Source organism: Psilocybe cubensis, chromosome 5 (assembly GCF_017499595.1).
Source record: "Psilocybe cubensis strain MGC-MH-2018 chromosome 5, whole genome shotgun sequence".
NCBI classification, from domain to species: domain Eukaryota; kingdom Fungi; phylum Basidiomycota; class Agaricomycetes; order Agaricales; family Agrocybaceae; genus Psilocybe; species Psilocybe cubensis.
In genome coordinates this window covers 2,344,508-2,365,620 of record NC_063003.1, presented here as the reverse complement: position 1 = coordinate 2,365,620, position 21,113 = coordinate 2,344,508, and the positions used below count along the sequence as shown (strand labels likewise).

General features: G+C 46.4%; 8 protein-coding genes across 8 annotated transcripts; 6 read left to right on the top strand and 2 right to left on the bottom strand.

Annotated features, from left to right (window-relative positions):
* Nucleotides 1-410: 410 nt before the first annotated feature.
* Nucleotides 411-3,816, top strand: JR316_0006205 (Meiotically up-regulated gene 190 protein; the record flags this gene model as incomplete). Its single annotated transcript, XM_047891954.1, has 5 exons — nt 411-977; nt 1,029-1,873; nt 1,930-2,036; nt 2,084-2,652; nt 2,719-3,816. The coding sequence occupies 5 exons, from the start codon at nt 411-413 to the stop codon at nt 3,814-3,816; spliced, it is 3,186 nt and encodes a 1,061-aa protein (XP_047749303.1).
* A 1,281-nt stretch (nt 3,817-5,097) lies between these two features.
* JR316_0006204 (uncharacterized protein) lies at nt 5,098-5,955 on the top strand (the record flags this gene model as incomplete). Its single annotated transcript, XM_047891953.1, has 2 exons — nt 5,098-5,181; nt 5,245-5,955. The coding sequence occupies 2 exons, from the start codon at nt 5,098-5,100 to the stop codon at nt 5,953-5,955; spliced, it is 795 nt and encodes a 264-aa protein (XP_047749302.1).
* A 721-nt stretch (nt 5,956-6,676) lies between these two features.
* Nucleotides 6,677-7,700, bottom strand: JR316_0006203 (uncharacterized protein; the record flags this gene model as incomplete). Its single annotated transcript, XM_047891952.1, has 4 exons — nt 6,677-6,879; nt 6,932-7,004; nt 7,054-7,127; nt 7,583-7,700. 4 exons carry the CDS (start codon nt 7,698-7,700, stop codon nt 6,677-6,679), a joined length of 468 nt encoding a protein of 155 aa, XP_047749301.1.
* Nucleotides 7,701-7,984: 284 nt separating this feature from the next.
* JR316_0006202 (Apoptosis-inducing factor 1) lies at nt 7,985-10,433 on the top strand (the record flags this gene model as incomplete). The annotated part of the gene is made up of 16 exons (XM_047891951.1): nt 7,985-8,040; nt 8,094-8,234; nt 8,293-8,321; nt 8,365-8,394; nt 8,449-8,660; nt 8,710-8,768; nt 8,820-8,922; nt 8,975-9,158; nt 9,219-9,385; nt 9,439-9,706; nt 9,754-9,812; nt 9,860-9,947; nt 10,004-10,083; nt 10,133-10,179; nt 10,240-10,327; nt 10,377-10,433. 16 exons carry the CDS (start codon nt 7,985-7,987, stop codon nt 10,431-10,433), a joined length of 1,668 nt encoding a protein of 555 aa, XP_047749300.1.
* Nucleotides 10,434-10,856: 423 nt separating this feature from the next.
* Nucleotides 10,857-13,503, top strand: JR316_0006201 (N-acetyltransferase eso1; the record flags this gene model as incomplete). The annotated part of the gene is made up of 12 exons (XM_047891950.1): nt 10,857-11,279; nt 11,346-11,424; nt 11,483-11,916; nt 11,970-11,999; nt 12,052-12,084; nt 12,142-12,198; nt 12,250-12,323; nt 12,381-12,394; nt 12,455-12,509; nt 12,570-12,589; nt 12,646-12,837; nt 12,899-13,503. The coding sequence occupies 12 exons, from the start codon at nt 10,857-10,859 to the stop codon at nt 13,501-13,503; spliced, it is 2,016 nt and encodes a 671-aa protein (XP_047749299.1).
* Nucleotides 13,504-13,975: 472 nt separating this feature from the next.
* Nucleotides 13,976-16,215, top strand: JR316_0006200 (uncharacterized protein; the record flags this gene model as incomplete). The annotated part of the gene is made up of 9 exons (XM_047891949.1): nt 13,976-14,029; nt 14,089-14,317; nt 14,372-14,392; nt 14,453-14,605; nt 14,672-14,787; nt 14,854-15,038; nt 15,106-15,116; nt 15,179-15,289; nt 15,347-16,215. The coding sequence occupies 9 exons, from the start codon at nt 13,976-13,978 to the stop codon at nt 16,213-16,215; spliced, it is 1,749 nt and encodes a 582-aa protein (XP_047749298.1).
* Nucleotides 16,216-18,421: 2,206 nt separating this feature from the next.
* JR316_0006199 (uncharacterized protein) lies at nt 18,422-18,996 on the top strand (the record flags this gene model as incomplete). Its single annotated transcript, XM_047891948.1, has 2 exons — nt 18,422-18,692; nt 18,743-18,996. The coding sequence occupies 2 exons, from the start codon at nt 18,422-18,424 to the stop codon at nt 18,994-18,996; spliced, it is 525 nt and encodes a 174-aa protein (XP_047749297.1).
* A 294-nt stretch (nt 18,997-19,290) lies between these two features.
* Nucleotides 19,291-20,443, bottom strand: JR316_0006198 (uncharacterized protein; the record flags this gene model as incomplete). The annotated part of the gene is made up of 3 exons (XM_047891947.1): nt 19,291-19,310; nt 19,443-19,738; nt 19,860-20,443. 3 exons carry the CDS (start codon nt 20,441-20,443, stop codon nt 19,291-19,293), a joined length of 900 nt encoding a protein of 299 aa, XP_047749296.1.
* Between the last annotated feature and the right edge of the window lie 670 nt (nt 20,444-21,113).

Genomic DNA, 21,113 nt, shown 5'->3' with positions numbered 1-21,113 from the left:
TCGTATAGTTGGTCTGTACCTTAAGTTACCGATTTTTTGAAGTCGTGTCTTTATGATTGGTTGAAACTCCGATTTCCACTCCGATTTCCACGTTGTTCATGACCAGTTGGTGTCGGCAAGAGCAAAAACACGATGCACTCTTTGTATCAGTCTAGTTTTACCTCTCAAAAGACGACGTTGCCAGCACAGTTCTCAATTCTCGACGATAAAACCTCTTTTATTTCTCCAGATAATCAACGCCCCATTTTTCATTTTTTTTCTTGAAGTTCTTAACATGCGGAGCCACAAAGCAAGTGGGGTAGGAAACTGACGTCAAAGTAGCCATGTCTGAGTGCGTATATAACTGGGAATGATTCAGTATATAACTTTTATCACCTTATTTGCCAGCTTTACAATCGCATCGAAGTCAAATGTCAGAACCCAACGCACCAACCAGTGCCAAACCAGATGGTCAGGCTCCGCGAAACAATGAGAAAGAGGTCACGGACCCCGTCACCCATCTTCCATTAACCATCCACGATGCAGATACAGTCGAGCTCGAGCGAATCCCTCCTCCCCCTACGGCAACAGAAGAAAAACGCATAAGAGAGGAAAGGGGAGCGGATAGCCAAGAGGAGACGAATGCGCGACATTCTGATATGGAGCGCGTTGTGGACGAAGTAGTCCATCAGGCCTGGTGGGAAGACCCTATAGGAGACACACGCAGAGCCAGGATCCAGACGAGTGCTGTTGCGGCAGTAGCTGCGTCCTTGGGTGCATTTTCAATGTTGATATTGTGGTCTGTTTTTGCACGGGTACTTGGTAGGAAACAGTCTGGAAGTGGTCTGGGATGGATGGGATTTTTCCTTGCCCCCTTCGTATGCTGCTTTCTGGGCCTTGGGGTTGGGGCTGCTGGCTTAGCACTCGGGATATATCAGAAACCGCCTGACCTTCCTGTTGAACAGCAACAGCAACGGAACACAGACCACGAACAACGAGTGCGTAGTTTGAATACACCTGGAACCAGTCTTGCTCAACGTTATTCTTAGGAAAAGACTTTGAATAAAGATGAATCATCACCGGAATCTGCTGAATGGTTGAACGCGTTTTTGAACTCACTGTGGCCTGTCGTCAATCCATCCCTATTTACCGCACTCTCGGACATGCTCGAAGATGCAATGCAAGCCACTCTCCCCAAGATGGTAAATGGTGTGCGTGTAGCCGACATTGGACAAGGATCTGAAGCAGTGCGCATACTTGGTGTTCGGTGGCTGGACGCCGGATCCGCTGCTAAGGATGTAGATGGGATGAAGGCCGAAGAAGGAGATTTCGTTAATATGGAAGTTGCACTGGCTTATCGTGCGAAGGAGACCACGGCGAAAGGCATTCGCAGTCGCTCCGCCAACGCACATCTTCTGATGGAGTTCTTCGTTTCCGGAGGTATAGTGGTTCCTGTGTGGGTGGACCTCACGGGTTTTCTTGCGACAGCACGTATACGTTTCCAGCTTACCCCCAACCCTCCTTTTTTATCACTCATGACTACCACGTTGCTCGGACTTCCAAAAGTCACATTGAAATGCACACCGCTCGCCAAAAACTTTTTGAATGTCATGGACGTGCCTGGTCTGTCTAGTTGGCTGCAGAAAAGTATCAATATGGCGGTGGAGGAGTATGTTTCGCCCAGGAGCTTAACAATGGACTTGAAGACTTTGTTAATGGGACGTGAAAAGATGGATACAGAGGCCGTTGGTGTAGTTATCGTGACTATAAAACGTGCAGAGGAATTCAAAGCCGGGGATGGAGGCAAGGTGTTCAAGACGCGAGATGGGCAAAAGGGAGACGCATATGTTACGATTGGATGGAGCAAATGGGGAAAGCCACTGTGGTCAACACGGTATGATGTTTCTTTTTCTCTCGAGCTAAGCCATTGTTAAAATGTTCTCCATTCAGCATCATATCAGGCGAAGGACCAGTCTGGGAAGAGACTACGGCCTTGTTGGTTGGTCCATCTGAGCTAAACGCTCAGGAGGCTCTTCAACTACAACTATGGGATGCAGGTAGATACTTCATTCTTCGTCAGCTTTTCAAATCTCAATCCTTGTAGATCGTTTCACCGCCGATGATTTGCTGGGAAATGTTGAATTGGACCTGAAGGACATCATGACGAATGAACAATCGCATAACCGCATGTCAACACGATGCGACGGACTCACAAGCGAAAAGGGCGACCCATGGCCTGGAAAAATTCACTGGGAGTGCGGCTACTTCGCAAAGACCAGCTTTGATCAACACCTTGCACACAAACATCGAGATGCTGAAAAGATTCGATCGAAGATCGAGCAAGAGGCGGAGGAAAAGTTGCGTGAAGCGAAGGCTCGCGATGATCACGAAGAGGATGGCGAAGTTCAACAACAGAAGAAGGAGGATATGAAAGAGAAGAGTGACGAAATTATTGCTGGATCAAAACCCACAGCGGAATGGCCTAGTGGGATTTTGTCGATCAGGATTGAGCAGATCAGCAGTCTCGAAATCGAGAAGATTCAGGATAGTGGTGTACGAGAGGATGCGGAAGATGGTGACCAGGACGATCTGCCGAGTCCTTATTGCACAATCATCATTAATCAACAAAGGGTATATAAAACTAGGACGAAGATGAAGAGCAATAATCCATTCGTAAGTTTTTACTTCACACTGAACCCAGTACTGTAACATCTGATTACTCCACATTGCAATGCTTAGTACGATGCAGGCACGGAAAAATTTATACGTGACTGGACCACTACCGACGTTATCATTTCCGTTCGAGATTCACGAATCCACGAAGCTGATCCGGTCATTGGCATCGTCGTACTTCCACTGCGAGATGTGTTTAAGCACAATTCTTTGTTCACGGACTCTCTACCCCTCGTGGGAGGGATAGGTTATGGGAGAATGAAGTTATCTCTTATCTTCCGGTCTGTGCAACTGATACTTCCCAAGCGACTTCGAGGTTGGGATGTTGGTACTCTTGAAATTTCTTCGAATGTCAAACCTTCGTTCAACTTGCCTCCGGATTATCAATCATGCAGGCTGGTGTTCCACACTGTTTATGGGAAAGGAAAGATGGTACCCAGTCGAGACGGAGGCTGGGTTCAAAAGCACGGTCGCCCTGTAAGGCTGGCTGTCAAGAAACGATTTGCTTCGTGCCTTCTTATCCAGTTGCGTAAGCGCCTTGTCGGGCCAGATGGAACGCCTGCTTTTTGCACGTTATGGTTGAAGGATATCCCCGACGACGAGGAGGTCGACTTGGAGCTCCCTGTACGCAAAAACGAGAAAGGAGAGAGCATCATGGAACAGTCTCGAGCCAACGCGTCGACGGACATTGGAGACCAAATTGGGACACTCAAGCTTAAAGTACGTTTCTGGTTAGGATTGAGTGGGTACCATAAGTATACGGCCGACCACGACAAGAACATGGCCGATGTCATGGAGGTCCTTGACTATGCTGAAGGAGAACAAGATGCTAGTAAACATCTTTTGGAAGACGAGCACGAGCATGAATCTGATACGTCGTCTTTAACTTCTTCTGACGGCGAAGATGATGTCGGGGAATCTTCGACCGCGGCCATTCCAGGAGGTCTGGCGAAGAAAGACGGCATTGTGGGCCAGTTCAACGATTTCAGGAAGAGAAAGGGCGAGCTGCACAGGAAACATCGAGGCTTGATGCAATGGAAGGCAATGCGTAATGTTGCTTGGGTTGGAAGAGGGGTGGAAAACCAAGCTGGAAAACTCACCGATAAAGTGAAATCGACATTTACTCACCATGATCGGGAGACGGGCATCGAGAAAGAAGTTTAGCTTGGATAATTGATACAAAGACGATTCTGAAATGTGTAAACGCTTTTTAACATTGTAATTATCTTGTGTAGACGTACTGGTCATGCTTCTTTCTCTGATCTCAGGCTGTATGTAAGTCCGTAGATACTAAAACAGAGTTGCACTTTTTCCTAATTGTTTGCAATTTAGGTACGTTCTTTAGTAAGTAGGATCTACGTAGGTATTTGCCGTTTACGTTTGCTGGATTTTACACTGAAATCCATGTTAACGAAGAGTATCGGATTCAATACGGCCTTAGCACGGTCGCGTGGAAAAAAAGGTACCTTCAGAAGAATATAAAATACTCGATAGTGATGACTCCAATTCCTCTTCTTCAACCCATACACCAACCTGTCTGCAAGTTCGGGAAACCAAATCCGTCGAAGATAGTATGGGCATAAACATCATTCAGTTTCCTGTGGACATAATTATCGCCATCTGCCTGCATTTAAAACCAAAGGACTTACTGTCGTTCATACAGGAAAGCTTCATGATATCCTAATTGACTTGTCATGACTGTATTTCCTGACTGCTCAGTCCATTAGACATGTCATGCAACATACTACGAGATCGGCTCAATCGACTATCTCTGGCGCAACATCGACATTGATCTCACTCTTAACCTTCACCAGCCTCTACGGCAGTCATCCTCTTTGGAAATAAAGCGAGCTGTGATCTATGCTTTGAAACTCGACGAAAATTGGGATAGACCTATTTCGAGAATCTCTCGAATACGACAATTGACTGCATACCAACATGTTGAAAGCATTCGGCCTTTGGGACCCAACTGGTTTGTTGCATCGTGTCGTACCATTGGAGCCACTCACTGCTATTTGTCACTATTGCATCTGTATGATGCGTCTGAACCTTTCTACCAAATGGATGATAATACTGGAAACCCTAACTCATTTGCTCGGCTTGACTCTGTGGCAGGAAGCTCTTTTGAGTGTTCTATTCAATCAGAGCAGAACTTGGCCACCATTTCAGTAGTTGGAGGTTCAATGAGGGCATATTTCGCCAATTTTCCGAGCCGGTGCAGAAGGTATTGTCATGGATGGGGGGATTTAATCAACTGATTAACAGGATGATTGCTTTTGCAGCGTATGGACTATTTATCTGTTGGATATGAATGTTGATATCTCCTCTACTGACAAGCAAGAGTCTTTCCCCAATCAACCCAATGTACAGAAGGAGTATGTAATACAGCATGTTGGTGCCTATTGTGAAGACCTTTTATGCATAGCTGGTCCAATTTCTGTGACGATGTCCTTCGTTAAGGGACCATACTCCTACAAAGTCCTTCTTCTCAATACCGACACAAATCTCACCTTACAGGTCGGTTATACTGTACGTCCGAAATGTTTGTTCAGCAAACCTACTACCTTGCTGTACTCATTTCTACCTTTGCAGGGTATCCTCCCAGCAGCTATCCAGATATGCTTACCATACATCATATTCATGTCGGAATCCAATAAGGGGACTAAAATCAAAGTTCAAGTCAGAGAGCTTCCAAAAGAGTTGTTCTCTAATACAATGGTCGAATATAAACCTTACCAAGACGACTCCGACATCCCCTGGGCTAACTGGCACTCCTCAGTCGTCGATTATGAAAGCGACACCCAACCAGCGGATTCAATACGAGTTGAACGAGTTGAAAATATGGACAGTTCCTCCGAGCTAAAATCCATCACAGTCTTGGCCCGCCGCTGTTCATGGAATGGTACGGCTAATCTCGAGCAGATGGCCGTTTTTCATTTTCCTGTCGACACATCTCGGCGTAATGTGCATATTACCGAGTGGCCAGCGACATACACATTCTCCATACCGAGTTTGAATGGAACATGGCATAATTTCATGGGTTCGACAGGAAGACGGACGGTCTGTTTTTCCCAGCAAAGGGTTAACAACAGGACGGAGGAAGTCTTGATGAAGGCGTCGCTTCCTAAAAACGACAGCATGGCTCCGATTGTTCACCGTTTGCTGGTGCCAGAAATGGATTTGCCATTTGATCCACACCAATGCAGCAGAATATACCTAGAAGAGGCTACTGGCCGTTTATTTGTCACATTGAAGACGGGAGGAGCGTATTTGCTGGAACTTGGTCCGATAAACCATTTGTAAAGTAGATAATGTGTAACAGGTATGTATCTGTGTTATACTGCCTTCTGAGAATTTTATTGTTCTCACCGTTATAACAGGAAAGGTGTTCAAATCAACAGAACATAAGTAAAGAGCTCTGTCAGTATAGGCTTAAATCCAGGCAACACTCGTTTGCTAGTACTATGAAAGCAATGAGTTTGCACTTTTGGCCGCTGTTTTTGCTATACCAACGGCATCCATCTACGGAGAGAAAAATTCCCACAACAGTTTTAACATGAAAAATGGCGTCCATTATCGGCAGAGAAAGCGAGAAAGCAAGGCTAGCCAATCACTGCAGTGTGATGTGGAAGCCTCCTGCTACGCAAACGCTATTATACCTTTCTCCAGGGTTTGTTGGTATGAGCCCTGGTGAGTAATGGGATGAGTGTTAGTTACTGCCTATTTATTTGGCAGGAAAGACTTACAGTGAGCGGTTAAAGGAAATCCAGTCGTAATTGACCTCGTTTGGAAGCTCGAAGCAGAAAGCGAACAATAAGGAAGTGAAATATTCGTGTTGCCTCGTATCAATCTTTCTCTTGGTTGGCACTCATACGGTACGTCTATGAGATAAATATTCTGCCCAGGGACAAGAAGTTAGAAAGGTTCGTTGATTTCGTTGTCCTGCCTCATGTCGCCCCGAACTGCAGCCTATGGTCCACCTACGATAACGCGGCATCATAAGACCGGTTCGTCATTCTGTATATTATTCAACCAACAAGTACGTGCCTTTGCTCATTCCCATCTGTTCCCTGAACCATTCTTTCTCTCCTATACGATCCAACCGGTTTACCAATTCGTTCATGTCCGCTACTTCTTGCAAACCAGAGCTTCCATCGCCATTGGGTAATAAGCGCTCATTCTTTATAGGCTTGGTATCTACATGGCGAAAATCAAGATACCGCAAGCCTGTAACTGAAAAAATTATGACGCCCGACTTAGAAGCTTCGTGTACACGCACCTTTTGTAAGTTCCAGAAATGCTTTTATAGATTCCTTAGGTCCGTCAAAGACTAGAACACCGGGTTTCCCTGTCTGAGATCGTTAGTCGAGTTTATCATATGTGTCACTATGAATGAAATACCTTTACAAATCCATCGACTTGCGCTTTCACTGCAAAGCGCTTCAAGCGTCGAAGCTTTAAGGGATTCGAGATATCTGAACAACTATCAATGATTTAAAGTGCAATTAATATCTGGAGGAACTTGCGATGCATTCTAGCCAAAGAAACAAAGATCTGACTTGTTCTCTGGGGTATCATATTCTGGACATTGTAGAGGTAGAGGTCAGAAGGTCATGACCGTCACAGCTTGAACAAACCCAAACGAGAGCGAATACAATGCCGATGCCGGCTGACTCGATGCCGGCACATTGCGGTGATCAAATTTATAACGTCATTGTCGTCGCAAGTAATTTGTCACTGATGATTGGTGGGGTTGGAGCCGTTTCTAAAACTCAGTGTTTTTTTGTAATCGGGGTCCTTCCTCTTGTTGTTAAATGGTTTATTTTATTGACTATCGTCTTATGAGATCTTTTTTTTACATGGTAGGTTTAGTTGTAGGTTTTAGAAATATCATTGAATGAAATGGCCAATTTCAAATTTTATCAAATACTTATTGAAACTCCGAAAGCGGCTGCATCGGCCAACGGAAACGACGACAAGCTCAACATCGTGCCCGCCACAAGCCCGTCATCGTCGATGTACTTCCACTTCCTCCCAGGGATGCTCATAGCTGAACTAGATACACAAAAAGATAGGGAACCTACGACCAGCGGTGCTCCAGGACCCCATATACCGCACCTGAATACCGGAACAGTTGCCTTTTGTAGTCCATGTCCCAGTCGGCAACAGTAAAGGCTTTAAATAGGGCGATTCACAAGCTTGGAATCTGGATCCTTTGTGGCTCCATTTAGCTCATCGCTGAATGACATTGCGGCTCACTCTCACATCTTTTCTCTCTCACTCTCGTCGACAACCTTTCTTTGTATCTCAAGCTTTTCATTTCAGGCATAAAATGTCTATCAAAACTATCGCAGTGCTGGATGAATCCGAACTGAAGGATGGTCAAATGTATATCGCTTGTCTTGGTGCCTGAAATAAACTGTGTCTGAATGCATATCTAGGAAAGAGGTTTCTTTCCAGGAAAGCGGAAAGGTGCTACTGTCTCGCTTAGGCGACAAAGTGCACGCAACGAGCGCGTTCTGCACTCACTACGGTGCTCCATTGGCAAAAGGCGTCTTGACCTCTGACGGACGCGTTGTTTGGTGGGTTTGAATGTGAATATATGCGCGAATTTATCTCATATTTACCTCTTTTTATCAGTCCATGGCACGGAGGTGACCCCAATCTCTGTATTTGGTTTTTCTATTTTCAATATTTACCATGTACTCGTAGCTTGCTTTAATGTCTGCACCGGTGATATTGGTGCGTTGTCCAATCTTGCATGAACGTACGGATACCAACCTGTTTCGAATACAGAGGACGCTCCGGCTCCCATGGCACTCCATTCATTCAAGACCGAGATTAAGGATGGGAAAATATATGTTACAGCCAATCCTGAGAGCACTCAGAAGGCCAACATGTCCCGACAAGCGAAACTTCTTGCTAGCGGGGTAAACAGCACTGGAAATGGGGTCGTTATAGTTGGTGGGGGATCCGGTGGATTCCACGCGGTTGAGAGCTTGAGAGAAGTATGGCCATCTGCTTATTGATCATTCTTTTTGCTAATATTATTATTAGCATGGGTACTCAGGACCTATCACCATTTTATCCAAAGAGACCTATAGCCCCATTGATAGGTGATAATTTCTGCTTTATCTGGTGCGATATCTTATTAATCGATTGATTAGAACTAAATTGAGCAAGGCCTTGATCACGGATCCTGCCAAGATCGAATGGAGGACTCCTGCTGATTTAAAGATTAAATATGGCACAAACATTCGTCTCGGAGTCGTGAGTTCCTCTCAGTATTTGATACCTATAAATCTAACATGATAGTTTTTAGGAAGTGACCTCTGTAGATCTTGCACAGAAGAAAGTCGAGCTTGACGCTGGAAAGGATTTCATCTCATATGATAAACTAATTCTCGCTGCTGGAGGAACACCCAGACGTCTTCCGATTGAAGGAGCTAAGCTCCAGAATGTTTTCACGTTCCGAGGAATTGATGATTCCAAGAAGGTTGATGCTGGTATGGGTCTTTGTTATCTCAAATATCAACTATTGAGTCTTACTGGCACTTCCCTTTTAGCCGCGAAGGAAGGAAAGAAAATGGTTGTCATCGGTAGCTCGTTTATCAGCATGGAATTGGTTGCTGCTGTTTCCCAACGTAAATTGGCCTCGATCGACGTTATTGGAATGGAAGAATTCCCGTTCGAAAACGTGCTTGGCAAGGCTATCGGTGAAGGGCTGATGAAGGTGAATTCGGGAGCATTACAATCGTTTTTTCATACGCTGACCTGTTTTTTCAGTATCATGAAAGCAAGGGGGTGAAATTCCACATGTCTACCAAGGTAGACAAAATAGTGGCAAAAAAGGATGACCCCAATGTTGCTGCTGGAGTGATAGTCAATGGAACAACTATCCCATGCGATTTTGTCGTTATGGGAGTGGGCGTAGCGCCGGCAACTGAGTTCCTCAAGGGAAGCGGCATCGAGATCGAGAAGGATGGTGGTATCAAAGTGGACGAACATTTGCGAGTGAAAAGTGGACCAGACACCAAAGATGTTTATGCCATCGGTGAGTTGGATATCTATGCCTGGGAAAATTGAATTAAGATTTTTCAGGTGATATTGCCATCTACCCCCAGCCTAGTGGCGGAGAGGCAAGAATAGAACATTGGAATGTATGTATTCTATTCCACTATAAGGCTCTGTACTGACATTGCATTAGGTGGCCGGAAACCATGGAAGAGCCGTTGGTTGCAACATCTCGGGCAAAGAGCAACCATTCGTGAAAGTACCTGTATTCTGGAGCGCCCGTGAGTACTAGTGTGCTATTCAAGTTGAAACATGATTTTAAATCTTGCGCTGCCAGAGGGCCAGCAACTCCGCTATTGTGGATTTGGTGCCAAGTTCGAGGATGTGATTGTCAAAGGAGTTCCATCTGAAATGAAGGTATGTTCTTTTGTTTAAATGATGCGGAAAGTAACTAAGCCTCCTCAAGTTTATTGCTTATTATGTGAAAGGAGGAAAGATAGTTGCTGTAGCAAGGTCAGTGTTCATAAAAGTCAAAGGTACACATCGTTGAATCAGACTACCGCGGCTGTGTAGCATGCAGAATGATCCCGTAGTCTCCAAGGCTTCCGAGCTACTGCGTTTAGGTTTGATGCCCTCTCCAGAGGAGGTGAAAGCGGGCAAGGTAGGTCAATGTTCCATTCTTCCTGGCATTCATACTAATCTTGCACTAGGACCTGCTTTCCATTGATATAAGTTCAGCCGGCACCAAATCTAAAGTAACATCGTAATTCCCTAAATCCCCGGTTGATTGGTGCACTATGAGCCAGTTGGCAACGGTGACTGTTCACAATGATTTCGAGACGATGTCGGCTTTTTAAATAAAGATATGATAAATATCATCCACTTCTGTATAATTGAATCTTGTACTTTACACAAATCATGACCTCCCTGCGCTCTAAGTGTGGTTGTACCGTAAGAGCACAATAATGACGTAGTTGGAAGTGTCTTAATTAGCGCGTTGTGTGCCTCTATTGACGCGTTGTCACATGGCCATCACACCCGCGTTACCTGACATGATCAACAAATTATCAACATTCTCTAGACTTCCACTGCATATACTTTGATATCCTTACCATCAACATCTATACGATTGGGAGCATCGTATGAAATACTAGACACCGACTTAACGCGACTTTGGCCCTACGGTCACAATGATGACATCGAATTCACCGACGAAATCTAAGCTTGTTTGGAAAGGCAAAGGGAAAGCTACTGAACCACCTCAAGACTACGACGATCTTAACCCAGTGATCACGTATCGACATCTTCTTTCCAATAATCTGGGGGTACGGGATCCACTTCGAGTGATAGCGCTCTGCGACAGTGATGCCTTTTATGCGGCATGTGAAATGAACAGACTCGGAGTCGACCCGGAGACCCCGCTTGTTGTACTTCAATGGGATTCACTGATAGCTGTAAACTACCCGGCGCGGAAGTATGGGATATCGCGAATGGATAAGAAGAAGGAAGCGCTGAAGCGGTGTCCGCATCTGAAGGTTGTCCATGTCGCGACGTATAAGGAAGGCGAGCCAGAGCCTGGGTATTGGGACGATGTGGATACCAATACACACAAGGTGCGCCTCTATGTCACTTCCGGAGAAATATTGATGATGTAACTGATACATATGGGCGCACTTCAGGTGTCATTGGATTATTACCGGAGAGAGAGCTTGAAGATCGCTGCCATGTTCAAAGAACAGCTGCCTGGATGTGAACTCGGTATGTCAGACCTGTTATTTAGCAATGAAATCACATCTTCACTGTTTCAATAATCAAGAGAAGGCCTCCATAGACGAAGCTTTTATCGATTTCACGAAACCCGTGCGAGAAATCATGTTACAGCGATACCCACATCTTGCACAAGTGCCTCCCGAGGGTGCCGACACCCCGTTGCCCCCGCCTCCCCCCATCATGTGGGAAGGATTAGGGAACTTGATACCTGTCAACCCCTCGCCAACTGTCGACCAGAAACCCGGGGACGGACAGCCAGTTGCCCATGAAAGTGCAGAGTCAGCGCAAAATGGCATTGAACCGGAACAAAAACAGGTGGAAGTGACTGAGAACAAGGAGCATCAGTCAACGGATCCCAGAGGAAAAGATGTCGAGGAACCACCTCACACTTGGCACGATGTCGCGTTATCAATTGCGGCAGAGCTTATGGGGAAGGCGAGGGAGGAGGTGCGAGTCAAGTTGGGTTACTCTACTTCTGCGGTTAGTTATTTTATTTTCAATTTAATATTCAAAAGTGTCTAATAGTGCTAAAGGGGATCGCGAGGAACAAGTTTCTTGCCAAGGTGGGTTAGTTGCTTTACTATCGGATAGAGGTTGATGACGATTTCATTATAGCTCACGGCCTCTTACAAGAAACTTAACAACCAGGTTTGTCGTCATAGAATTGAGATCCTGTTTTGAAGCTCATCATTATAATCTAAACAGAGTATCCTCAGAAACAGTGCCATACCCAAATATCTTAGGCCAATGCAGTTTCAGAAGGTACTATCTGAGAAGTCGTTCCAAGCAACATGCTTATTCTTCATACTCTAGATTAGATTCTTAGGCGGAAAGCTCGGCGATGCTTTGGCTAAGGAATACGATGTTTCCACAGTTGGTGATTTGTTGTGGGTGAAGCATCTTTAAGCCTCTCTTGTCAAATCTAAACGAGTTTTACTACATAGAACAATCAGCCTTGGTATGCCCTTGCACATATCACACGAACCTTGTACTTTATGGAGCTGATAACAACACCCAGATGAGATGCAGGATAAATTTGGAGAAAGCTCTCTTTGGATTTACGAGGTGCTGAGGTGAGAAGAGGGTCGTCATGCTGATGGGGAACATCACTAATAAAAGTTTCTTTTTCGCAGAGGTATTGACAGAACCGAAGGTATATTTAAGCTTGGATTTCACGTTGATCTATTCAATTGACGAGAAGCGCTGTAGTCAAAGACAAAGGGTCTACTTTGAACAAGAGCATGCTGGCTTCGAAGAATTTACCCAAGCCAATCACGAAAGCATCAGAAGGACAGCATTGGATCCGTGTCCTTGCCGCCGAGCTGGCGCTAAGGTTGAACGATGCACGCAAAATATCTCCCAATCTATGGCCGAAAACGTTGGTCCTGCATGCTCGGAAAGGTTGGGTATTTAATTATAAACATTTTGTTGAACCATGTAACTGAGGCTTCGGGAAACTCAGGTTACGAGGCAGGGAGATCAAAACAGTCACCTTTCCCATTTCATCGGGAAGTGACAGTAGACGTTATCGCAGCTGCTGGAGATAAACTGTGGAAAGAATTGGTCGGGAATAGCTCGAATTTGAAGGTATCCAGCGTCCAATTGGCATTCACTGGGATTGACGTGGCAGAGGGTGGCCAACGAAGCATCGAAGGATTTTTAAAGCCAATTTCAAGTACAAAGAAGCGGCCGCGCGATTCAGCCGCCATCACTGACGTCCAAGATGAGGAGGAATTGCCTCAGCCGGCTAGGCTATCGGCCAGCGATGTCGACAACCTTAACGACGAATCACCCCATGTGCCTTCTGCATCGTACACTTGTGTCAGGTGTGGAAAGGCATTCCAAGTTACCGGTGCAAATCAGTCGAGTTCAATTGATGAACAAATGTCACGACTAAAAATGGAACACGATGATTTTCACTTCGCCCAAGACTTGGCGGACGAAAGCACACCTCGTTCAGTCATCACAGTAACCGAGAAGAAAACCGAGAAGAAACCATCCAGTTCTAACAAAAAGCGAAAGACAGCAGCTGGCCCCTCCGGCATCGAAAAGTTCTTTCGCAAGTGACAACAATTCCGCAGTGAGCACGCGAAAAAAGCAAGTGTTTTTTGCCATCACTCGTCCAGGTACAATTATAGTACCCGGGTTATGGTTTTCCTGTGCAGTGCGGTGCGTATCGTTGATGGTTGTGAGGTTTACCTCCATGACATCCTGCTCATTCATGGTCGTACTATGTCATCAAATTGGGAATAAATAAATCGCTGTATGTAAACACATGTACACATTCGTTTCAGGCCTGGCGTCAAAGCTTGGTTAGGCTTTCTCTTGACGTTCGTCGAGGTTTCCATTTCCCGCCTCCCAGTTCCCTTTCGTTCGTTCCTTCGGACTGGTTCCATTAACGTGTCCTCAGGAGAGACATTACCGGATTACGACGTTGGCGCAGGTCACCATTATATCTTCGTTCTTTTAACTCCACTTTCGATAGTGTCTTTGAACACTACAACTCTTTACGATCTTTCATTTTCGTTTCTCCGAAGATATGTCTAATAGTACATTTACGCCTATTCCTTCGAGTCAAATTGGGGGCGCGATTGTACGTGTCCAATCCCTGTTCTGCAGCATATGGACCCTGATGATATATCCTTCTTCCAGGCTGTCAATGTTTTTGCAGTACTTTCGACTATTGCTCTCGTTTCCGTTATTCTCAGGGTATTCTGGTTGGCCATCCGACGTCAAAATTCACCAATTGAGTGTCACGAATGTGTCTTTTTCAACACCCAGCTTGGTCAATATGCTGCTTGTTTGATCATAGGGATGGTGTTTGACGCCATTGCTGGAGTTATTGGGCTAAGTTGGGTTATGGAACAGGGAATCACAGAAGGTGCGCCCAAGCCATCGTTGGACAATGCTTCAATAACCTAATGCCCATCTCAAGGCTGGATGTGCAGAATGCAAGGTACGTATTATCGCGTTCTTACTGAATTCGCCTGTTCTCTAATTGACCCCAATTTATTAGCTACTTTGATGCAAATTGGCAACTTCTCGACTGGTTATTTCACTATTGCTATAGCAGTTCATACTTTCAATTGCTTGGTATTGAAGATGCGCCAGTCTGTCCTTGTTTGCCGTACAGCCATTACGGTGGGTTGGGTTTTCTCACTGCTCGTTGGTACGTCTTTTACCCCACATTCGTGCTGTGTGACGAGATGTTCATAATGTCTCACAATCTTTTCAGCGGTCGGACCCTTCTTCGTTCATCCTGAAGAAGGGTATGTTTATGGTGCTGCTGGCTTAATGTGTGGTGTGCGAGCAATATTCCCAAAAGCCTTGTTTATTTTTCACATCTTGCCGGTACGCTGACTCTTGACGTATGAAAATGACCTTTGACATTACATATCTGATGCTTTTGCAAATTAGATTCTCCTCGCTTCGATCTTGGGTGCCATTCTATACTCGCTCATTTTCCTCGTCCTTCGTGGTACTCTGAAGTTCAATAGTGGCATAAAGATTACCTTAAACCCGAACAAACGCTGGAATAATAAGGAGGGGTTAGGCGAAAATTATCATCGTTTTGTCGCACGTATTGCCAGAAGCATGCTATGGTACGTCAAGAAATAAATGATCATCCAATTATTTTGGTGTTGACATTTATCAATCTCTCCTTTCAAGGTACCCAGTTGGTCTGTATTGATGAGTCCATGTTTGTTGTGTGTATGCGTGTATATCTGACTCCTATTTACAGCCTACGTCGCCTTCCTGATTCCATACGCTGTCACTCGCCTTTTTATGCTCTCTGGGTTTGTCGTACCATATGAAGCTGTAGTCTTTGCATCTATCTGCTGGTTTACTTTGAGTGAGCGATTTCATCCTCCGTTATAAAATTACCCAGATGAGCTGATAGTTTGTCTAGGCTTTGTGGATGTTCTGCTTCTTTACAATACTTTCCGAGTTCTGGGCCCAGCCTTCGAAGCACGATCTGCAGCTTCTTCCCGAAAGTCACAGTCTCTTTCATCGTCATCGAATCTTGAGAAGTACGGTGTTTCCCCTTCTCCTTTTGAACGTGCTGCGCTAGAAGAGAAGATTCATCATTACCGCACGCAAAGTGAAAATTCCACTGCCCCGTCTACTCTTAGTTCAGGATCGGCGAGACCTTTATTACCTTTGTATCTGAACCATGAAGATTACCGCGGATCAGCTCAGGCAGCGACCATCGGTCGGAACATCTCTCCAAGTTTCGGGCGGGATTCTGACATTGCCACGCCCCCTCCCATCGTTGTTTCTCCCTCCCGGTCGTCCAGCCGGGATGTTGCTACACATGTTCGCAATGATTCTTTCACGTCCCGTGGCCTGCCTGCGCCTCCTCGAAAACCTGTACCGGCTTACAATGCGAGCAAAGCCATACCTCTCATCCCTTCTTCCCCTGAATCTCCGACAAGCGTATACTCCCATGATACCAGATGGCTTTCCCGTCAGCAATCAACACAGACCTTTGGCCAGAGGAATTCTGCCGCCCTTACTTCGCCTTCAGTTTTCTCGGATGGCGGGTTTTCAGAATGGTCGACAGTGACCCCACCGCAAGGGTATGGCCAACCTATGCTCAGCGCAGTTGGGAATGGCGCATTCCTTAGTGCACAGGGATATGATCAACCCTCGGCGTCGGCGACAATCGAGCGCAGCATCTCAGTCCAGGCCACATCTCAAGTGAGGGGGCAACGACCACTTCTGCTCTCCCGTGGCAGCTCTCCTGATTTGAGAGAAGCTATTTCGCGCAAATCATAGCGGCATATCTTTATTCACTTCGTTTTATGTATATTGAGGACTCTGAGAGCTTCCTCCATGCACGATTATTTTAATCGTTTTTCGGCTCATAGTACTGCTATATATCTGGTATCTATCACTACGGGCATTGGCCTATTTATTCTGTCTATTAATCGTTGAATAAATGTCAAAAAAATCAATAATTTCTTCCATATTTGATCATCGATTTCATTGTAATTAAATTTGAAATTTAATCTGCAATTTAGTCGTGTTTCTTCCAATGTTTAAATCGCAGATTTTATCCACGATTTCAGTCAGTTTAAATGAGGAAGAAATGACAAACGAAATGAGACATATCTTACTCGGGTCCCGTTTGATATTTAAATAAATGAATAATAAAAATCAAACTTGATGGGTTAAAAATATTATGTTAAACAATATAATTATATTATATAATCCAGTAATATATTCAGTTTGTGACGAGTGACATATAGTGCCAAGAATTCATACCCCAAGTGAGGAGGCGCTTAACTGAATGAAGGTTAAGACATACATACACCAAGAGGTGGGAGATTTGATTAGTTTAGTCACTTCGTACTTTACAAGTGTATGTATAACGTTATTATATTTCTATCAAGTCCTAAAAAACGACGCTCGTGCGGGATCGAACGCACGATCTTACAAACAAAAGGGAATGAAACGAATGACTTTACCACTGCACCATACAGGTTACAGGTATTCGTATTTCAGATGGTTCAAGTCCCTAAGACGCCCAGCAGAGTTCTAAAAATGTCGTCGTTGGAACAGTCGTCCGTCCGACTGTTCCAACGACGACGTTGAGCAACAACGGCGATGACATAGCAGCCATCCCAGAAGACAAGGTCGACGCCACCCAGCACAACGAGGTCGACGCCACCCAACACGACGCCATCGACGCCATCTACGCGGAGTCAAACAATTCGGGGTCGGACGACGACGTCGGAAGGTGAGAGTCCGCGCCCCACTAGACGACCAGGTCGACGCCAACGACAACAACGCGACGGCCAACGCGATGCAGCGAGACCGCGCCCCATCGACGCGAACGACGCGAAGTCAAGCAACGACGACGACCGAACCCGACGCACCGAGACCGCGCGTCGACGACGCCGAAAAGCGTGTCGACTTAGCTGGATCGTGACGAGGACGATGCTAGGAGGGTGCAGGAGGGTGCAGGAAGGTTGAGAAAGGTAGAGGTGGCCTAGGAAGGGCGCAGGAGGGGATGAGGAGGGTTGAGAGAGGCAGAGGGGGCCTAGGATGGGTCCAGGGAGGGTCCAGGAGGGTTGAGGAGGTCATAGAGAGGCTGGGAAGTCCAGGGAGGGTGCAAGAGGGTACAGGAGGGGATGAGGAGGGTTTAGAGAGGCAGAGGCGGCCTAGGAAGGGTACAGGAGGGTTGAGGAGGTCTGAGAAATGCTGGGAAGTCCAGGAAGCGTGCAGGAGGGTGCAGGAGGGTGTAGGAGGGTGTAGGAGGGTACAGGAGGTACAGGAGGGTGCAGGAGGGTACAAGAGGGTGCAGGAGGGTACATGAGGGGATGGGGAGGGTTGAGAGAGGCAGAGGCGGCCTAGGAAGGGTCTAGTCCCCCGGTACAGGAGGGTTGAGGAGGTCAGAGAGAGGCTGGGAAGTCCAGGGAGGGTGCAGGAGGGTGCAGGAGGGTTGAGAGAGGTAGAGGTGGCCTAGGAAGGGTGCAGGAGGGGATAGGCGGCCTAGGAAGGTTGCAGGAAGGGACAGAGAGGCTTGTAAGGCCAGGGAGGGGGCATGCGCAGGAGGACAGAGACAGGAAGGGGTGGGCCAAGAGAAGGTTCAGGAAAGCACAGAGAGGTAGTGGCGGTCTAGGAAGGGTGGAGGAGGGTGGTGGAGAGCAGAGACAGGCAGGGGCGGGCTAGGAAGGCGATGTATACGTAAGGTGCGGATTGCCTCTGGAAAGTCAGGGTGGTGAAGGATAGTTAGTACATAGAATGTTTGCTTTAGATTGTGGGCGAATATACATACTTGCCAGACAGCCAAACCAAAACCTCTGAACTGTAACTTCGTTTGCCATCGTTTGCCATGCTGGGTATAAAAATTGGACCCCATCTTTCACGCGCTTCTTTTGCTTTTCAACCACCACCATCCACTACAAAAAATCTCTTCTGCCTCAGCTACCCTCTTGCCCTCTCTCAACACATTGGGTACTTCAACTACCACCACAACATGGCATTCCTGGCATTCCTTGGAGCTGTAGCTTCATTCCTTCTTCTCATCATCACTGTCCTGTTTCTCCTCATCTGCACAATTTTCTATGGTGTGGAATTGGTCCTCCTTCTTCTCCATTTTGCCCTGGCCATCCCATACCACGGCACCAATATTTTGGCCAAACTCCTTCGTTGCATTCTGCCTTCGCCCATTGTTTTGATTTGGCATGGTCTATGGGGTGGTATAGAAGATAGGATCATGGCCTGGAGGCGCTTCTGGACGGTCTCAGGTGAGTTAATTGTGTTCTTGTTGTGACATCCTTCTTGACAGTTCTTGTAGTGGAGCAGAGGGCTCAACCCTTGGTGGACAAGCACATCAAATTGGCTAGGCGCTTGGAGAAAGTGCACCGTCGCCTGGCTCGTGCTATCCCGGGGTCGCAGTTGGACGTCGACCTCCACACCAAGTCATGTCTGCTCGACGACAAGGCCTTTGCAGCTGAAATGGAACTCGAGAGCGTTTTTCGCCGATATGTACCCCACAACCAATACGAGGAATATTGCCGTCGCTACAGTGTCACTCCCAAGCGCGTCTAGTTCACTTCATCGACGTATTTCTTATTGCACCCTCCCCTCTCTTTTCATTTTTCTGATCTTGCACTGCTCGCTCTTATATCTTGGCTGACTTCATTTTATATTGTTGCTGTCTTGTTGTTTTCATCTTGGTCTACTCGCCTTACCCATGTAAATAGTTCGCATCCATTTTGTCGTTATACCTGGCACTGCATTCCCTTTGAGTATATATCTCCACTGCCTTGCTTGCTGTTCTTTTTTTTATATGTAATTTCGTTATAATATTTTGGACTACTTGCCTGCCCTAATTTATAAATATCACGCGTGCGATCGATATCCTAGACACCAAAAACAGATATATATTTGACATATGGGGCAAGAAAAAAAAACGTGTACGTCTAAGAATATCGGTCAGAAAGCGGTCAGTTCCAGGTTACAAAAGACTCACAAATACATTTGTAACTACAAACCTGGGGCACCATTAAATGAGGCTACCACAGAAACATGCGCGTCGACGAAGGCCTGAGCGCGTTGAGATGCCGAAGCCTGTAGCTTGCGACTAGGAGGGGTCCCGCGCAACATTGTTTTCCATTGTCCTCTTGTCAAGGGCTGGGCCTGGCGAGTGAGGATAGCCTCCACACATTCCAGATACCAGGCTTCGTTGGTAGGGGTCCATTCTACCCACTGCGATCCGTTCTGTGTGACAGGTACCTTCCACAAGTTGGCTGGACTTGAGGCGTCCAGTGAAGATTTTCTGCTCGAGGTTCTTCAAAAACATAAAAGTTTGGGTGCGGTTGGTGTATTTGGGAGAGATCCAAAAAATGAGAAAGTGCAGTTACGCGCCTGAGGAAGACACATAGGATGACAGTGCCCGTCAACTGTGATACTCGTCGAACCAGAGTTGGTTGTCTTTCCTACTGTCATCGGGGTGGAGTCCGGTGGCATTGATACTGTGGTAGGCGGCTTCCTCAGTGCGATGTTTAAGCATATACCCCAAGCTTTGCGGGACTGGTGGTGGCGTCCCCGGTATGCGACACCACAGGCGCACTTTTTCAGCCACCAGGATTAAATTGACCTTGCAGTCGTGCCATTTTCGTTGTTCCAGCGTGTCCATGGCCCAGGTAGGCAGTTGCTTTGGCACCCGTGGGTTTATCTGGCCATCCCTATGGTAAAATAACTTTGGACTCCAGCACAGAAATTTGAACGGCAAGGACACAAAAGAGGGCGACAGTGGAAAGAAAGCCATCCATCCATATGAATCATGCCACCGAATGGGTTGCTTGAATCCCTCCAGTTCTAGGTCGTGCAGGGACGCGTCTGTCGATGTGAATTTGCGTGCAAAGACCTCTTTAAAGTCCTGGTTGGGAGGGGGGATGAGGACCACTCGCTTGGAGTTGGGAGACGCATAGATTGTGCCCTTCTGAATGAATGCCGACCCTTCCGACCAATTGATGGGTGCTTGGTTTGGCATAAAGAACAATCTAAGAGCCGCCCATATTAGTTATCTGACAGACCGGGGAGGAATAGCATCTAAACTTACACAAATGCACTGCGTGTCAGAGTGGTTTCGGTGTTGGAGCACGCAGACACAGAGTCGTTATCGCGAGCTGGAACAGAGCAAGGCTGCAGAAGAGCTTCTGTAGTCTTGAACGTTATGGCCAGCGAAGAAAGCTACAGAAGAGCTTCTGTAGTGTTCAATGGAGTCTACGACGCGTCTGGCTATATATGGAAGAGCTTCCGTAGTCAGTTGGCGTGCAAACGCGGGTGGTCGCCCAATGCAATACCCAGGATTGATACAGAAGACCTTCTGTATCAAGCGGGATTGAGGGGTGTCCAAGGCAAGGACTACAGAAGAGCTTCTGTAGTCGTGGGCGTGCGTTGATGATGTGGTTATAAACAAGAGGTACTGGCTGTACGTCAGGCGGAGTACTAAATTTACACGTGATGCCCCCCCTATCTTTGTTGATTGTAAGCACTTTAATTTAATTTCCTCTGATCATCCACCTCCAAAGCTCTTTGGTCGTGGATCACAGGAAAATTACTTCTATGACTATGCTTGACGATGAACATCAGTTATATAATTACCGAAATTGAAGGTCGCACCTCGGGTTTTTCAACAACTTACCTGGGTTAGCTCTTCC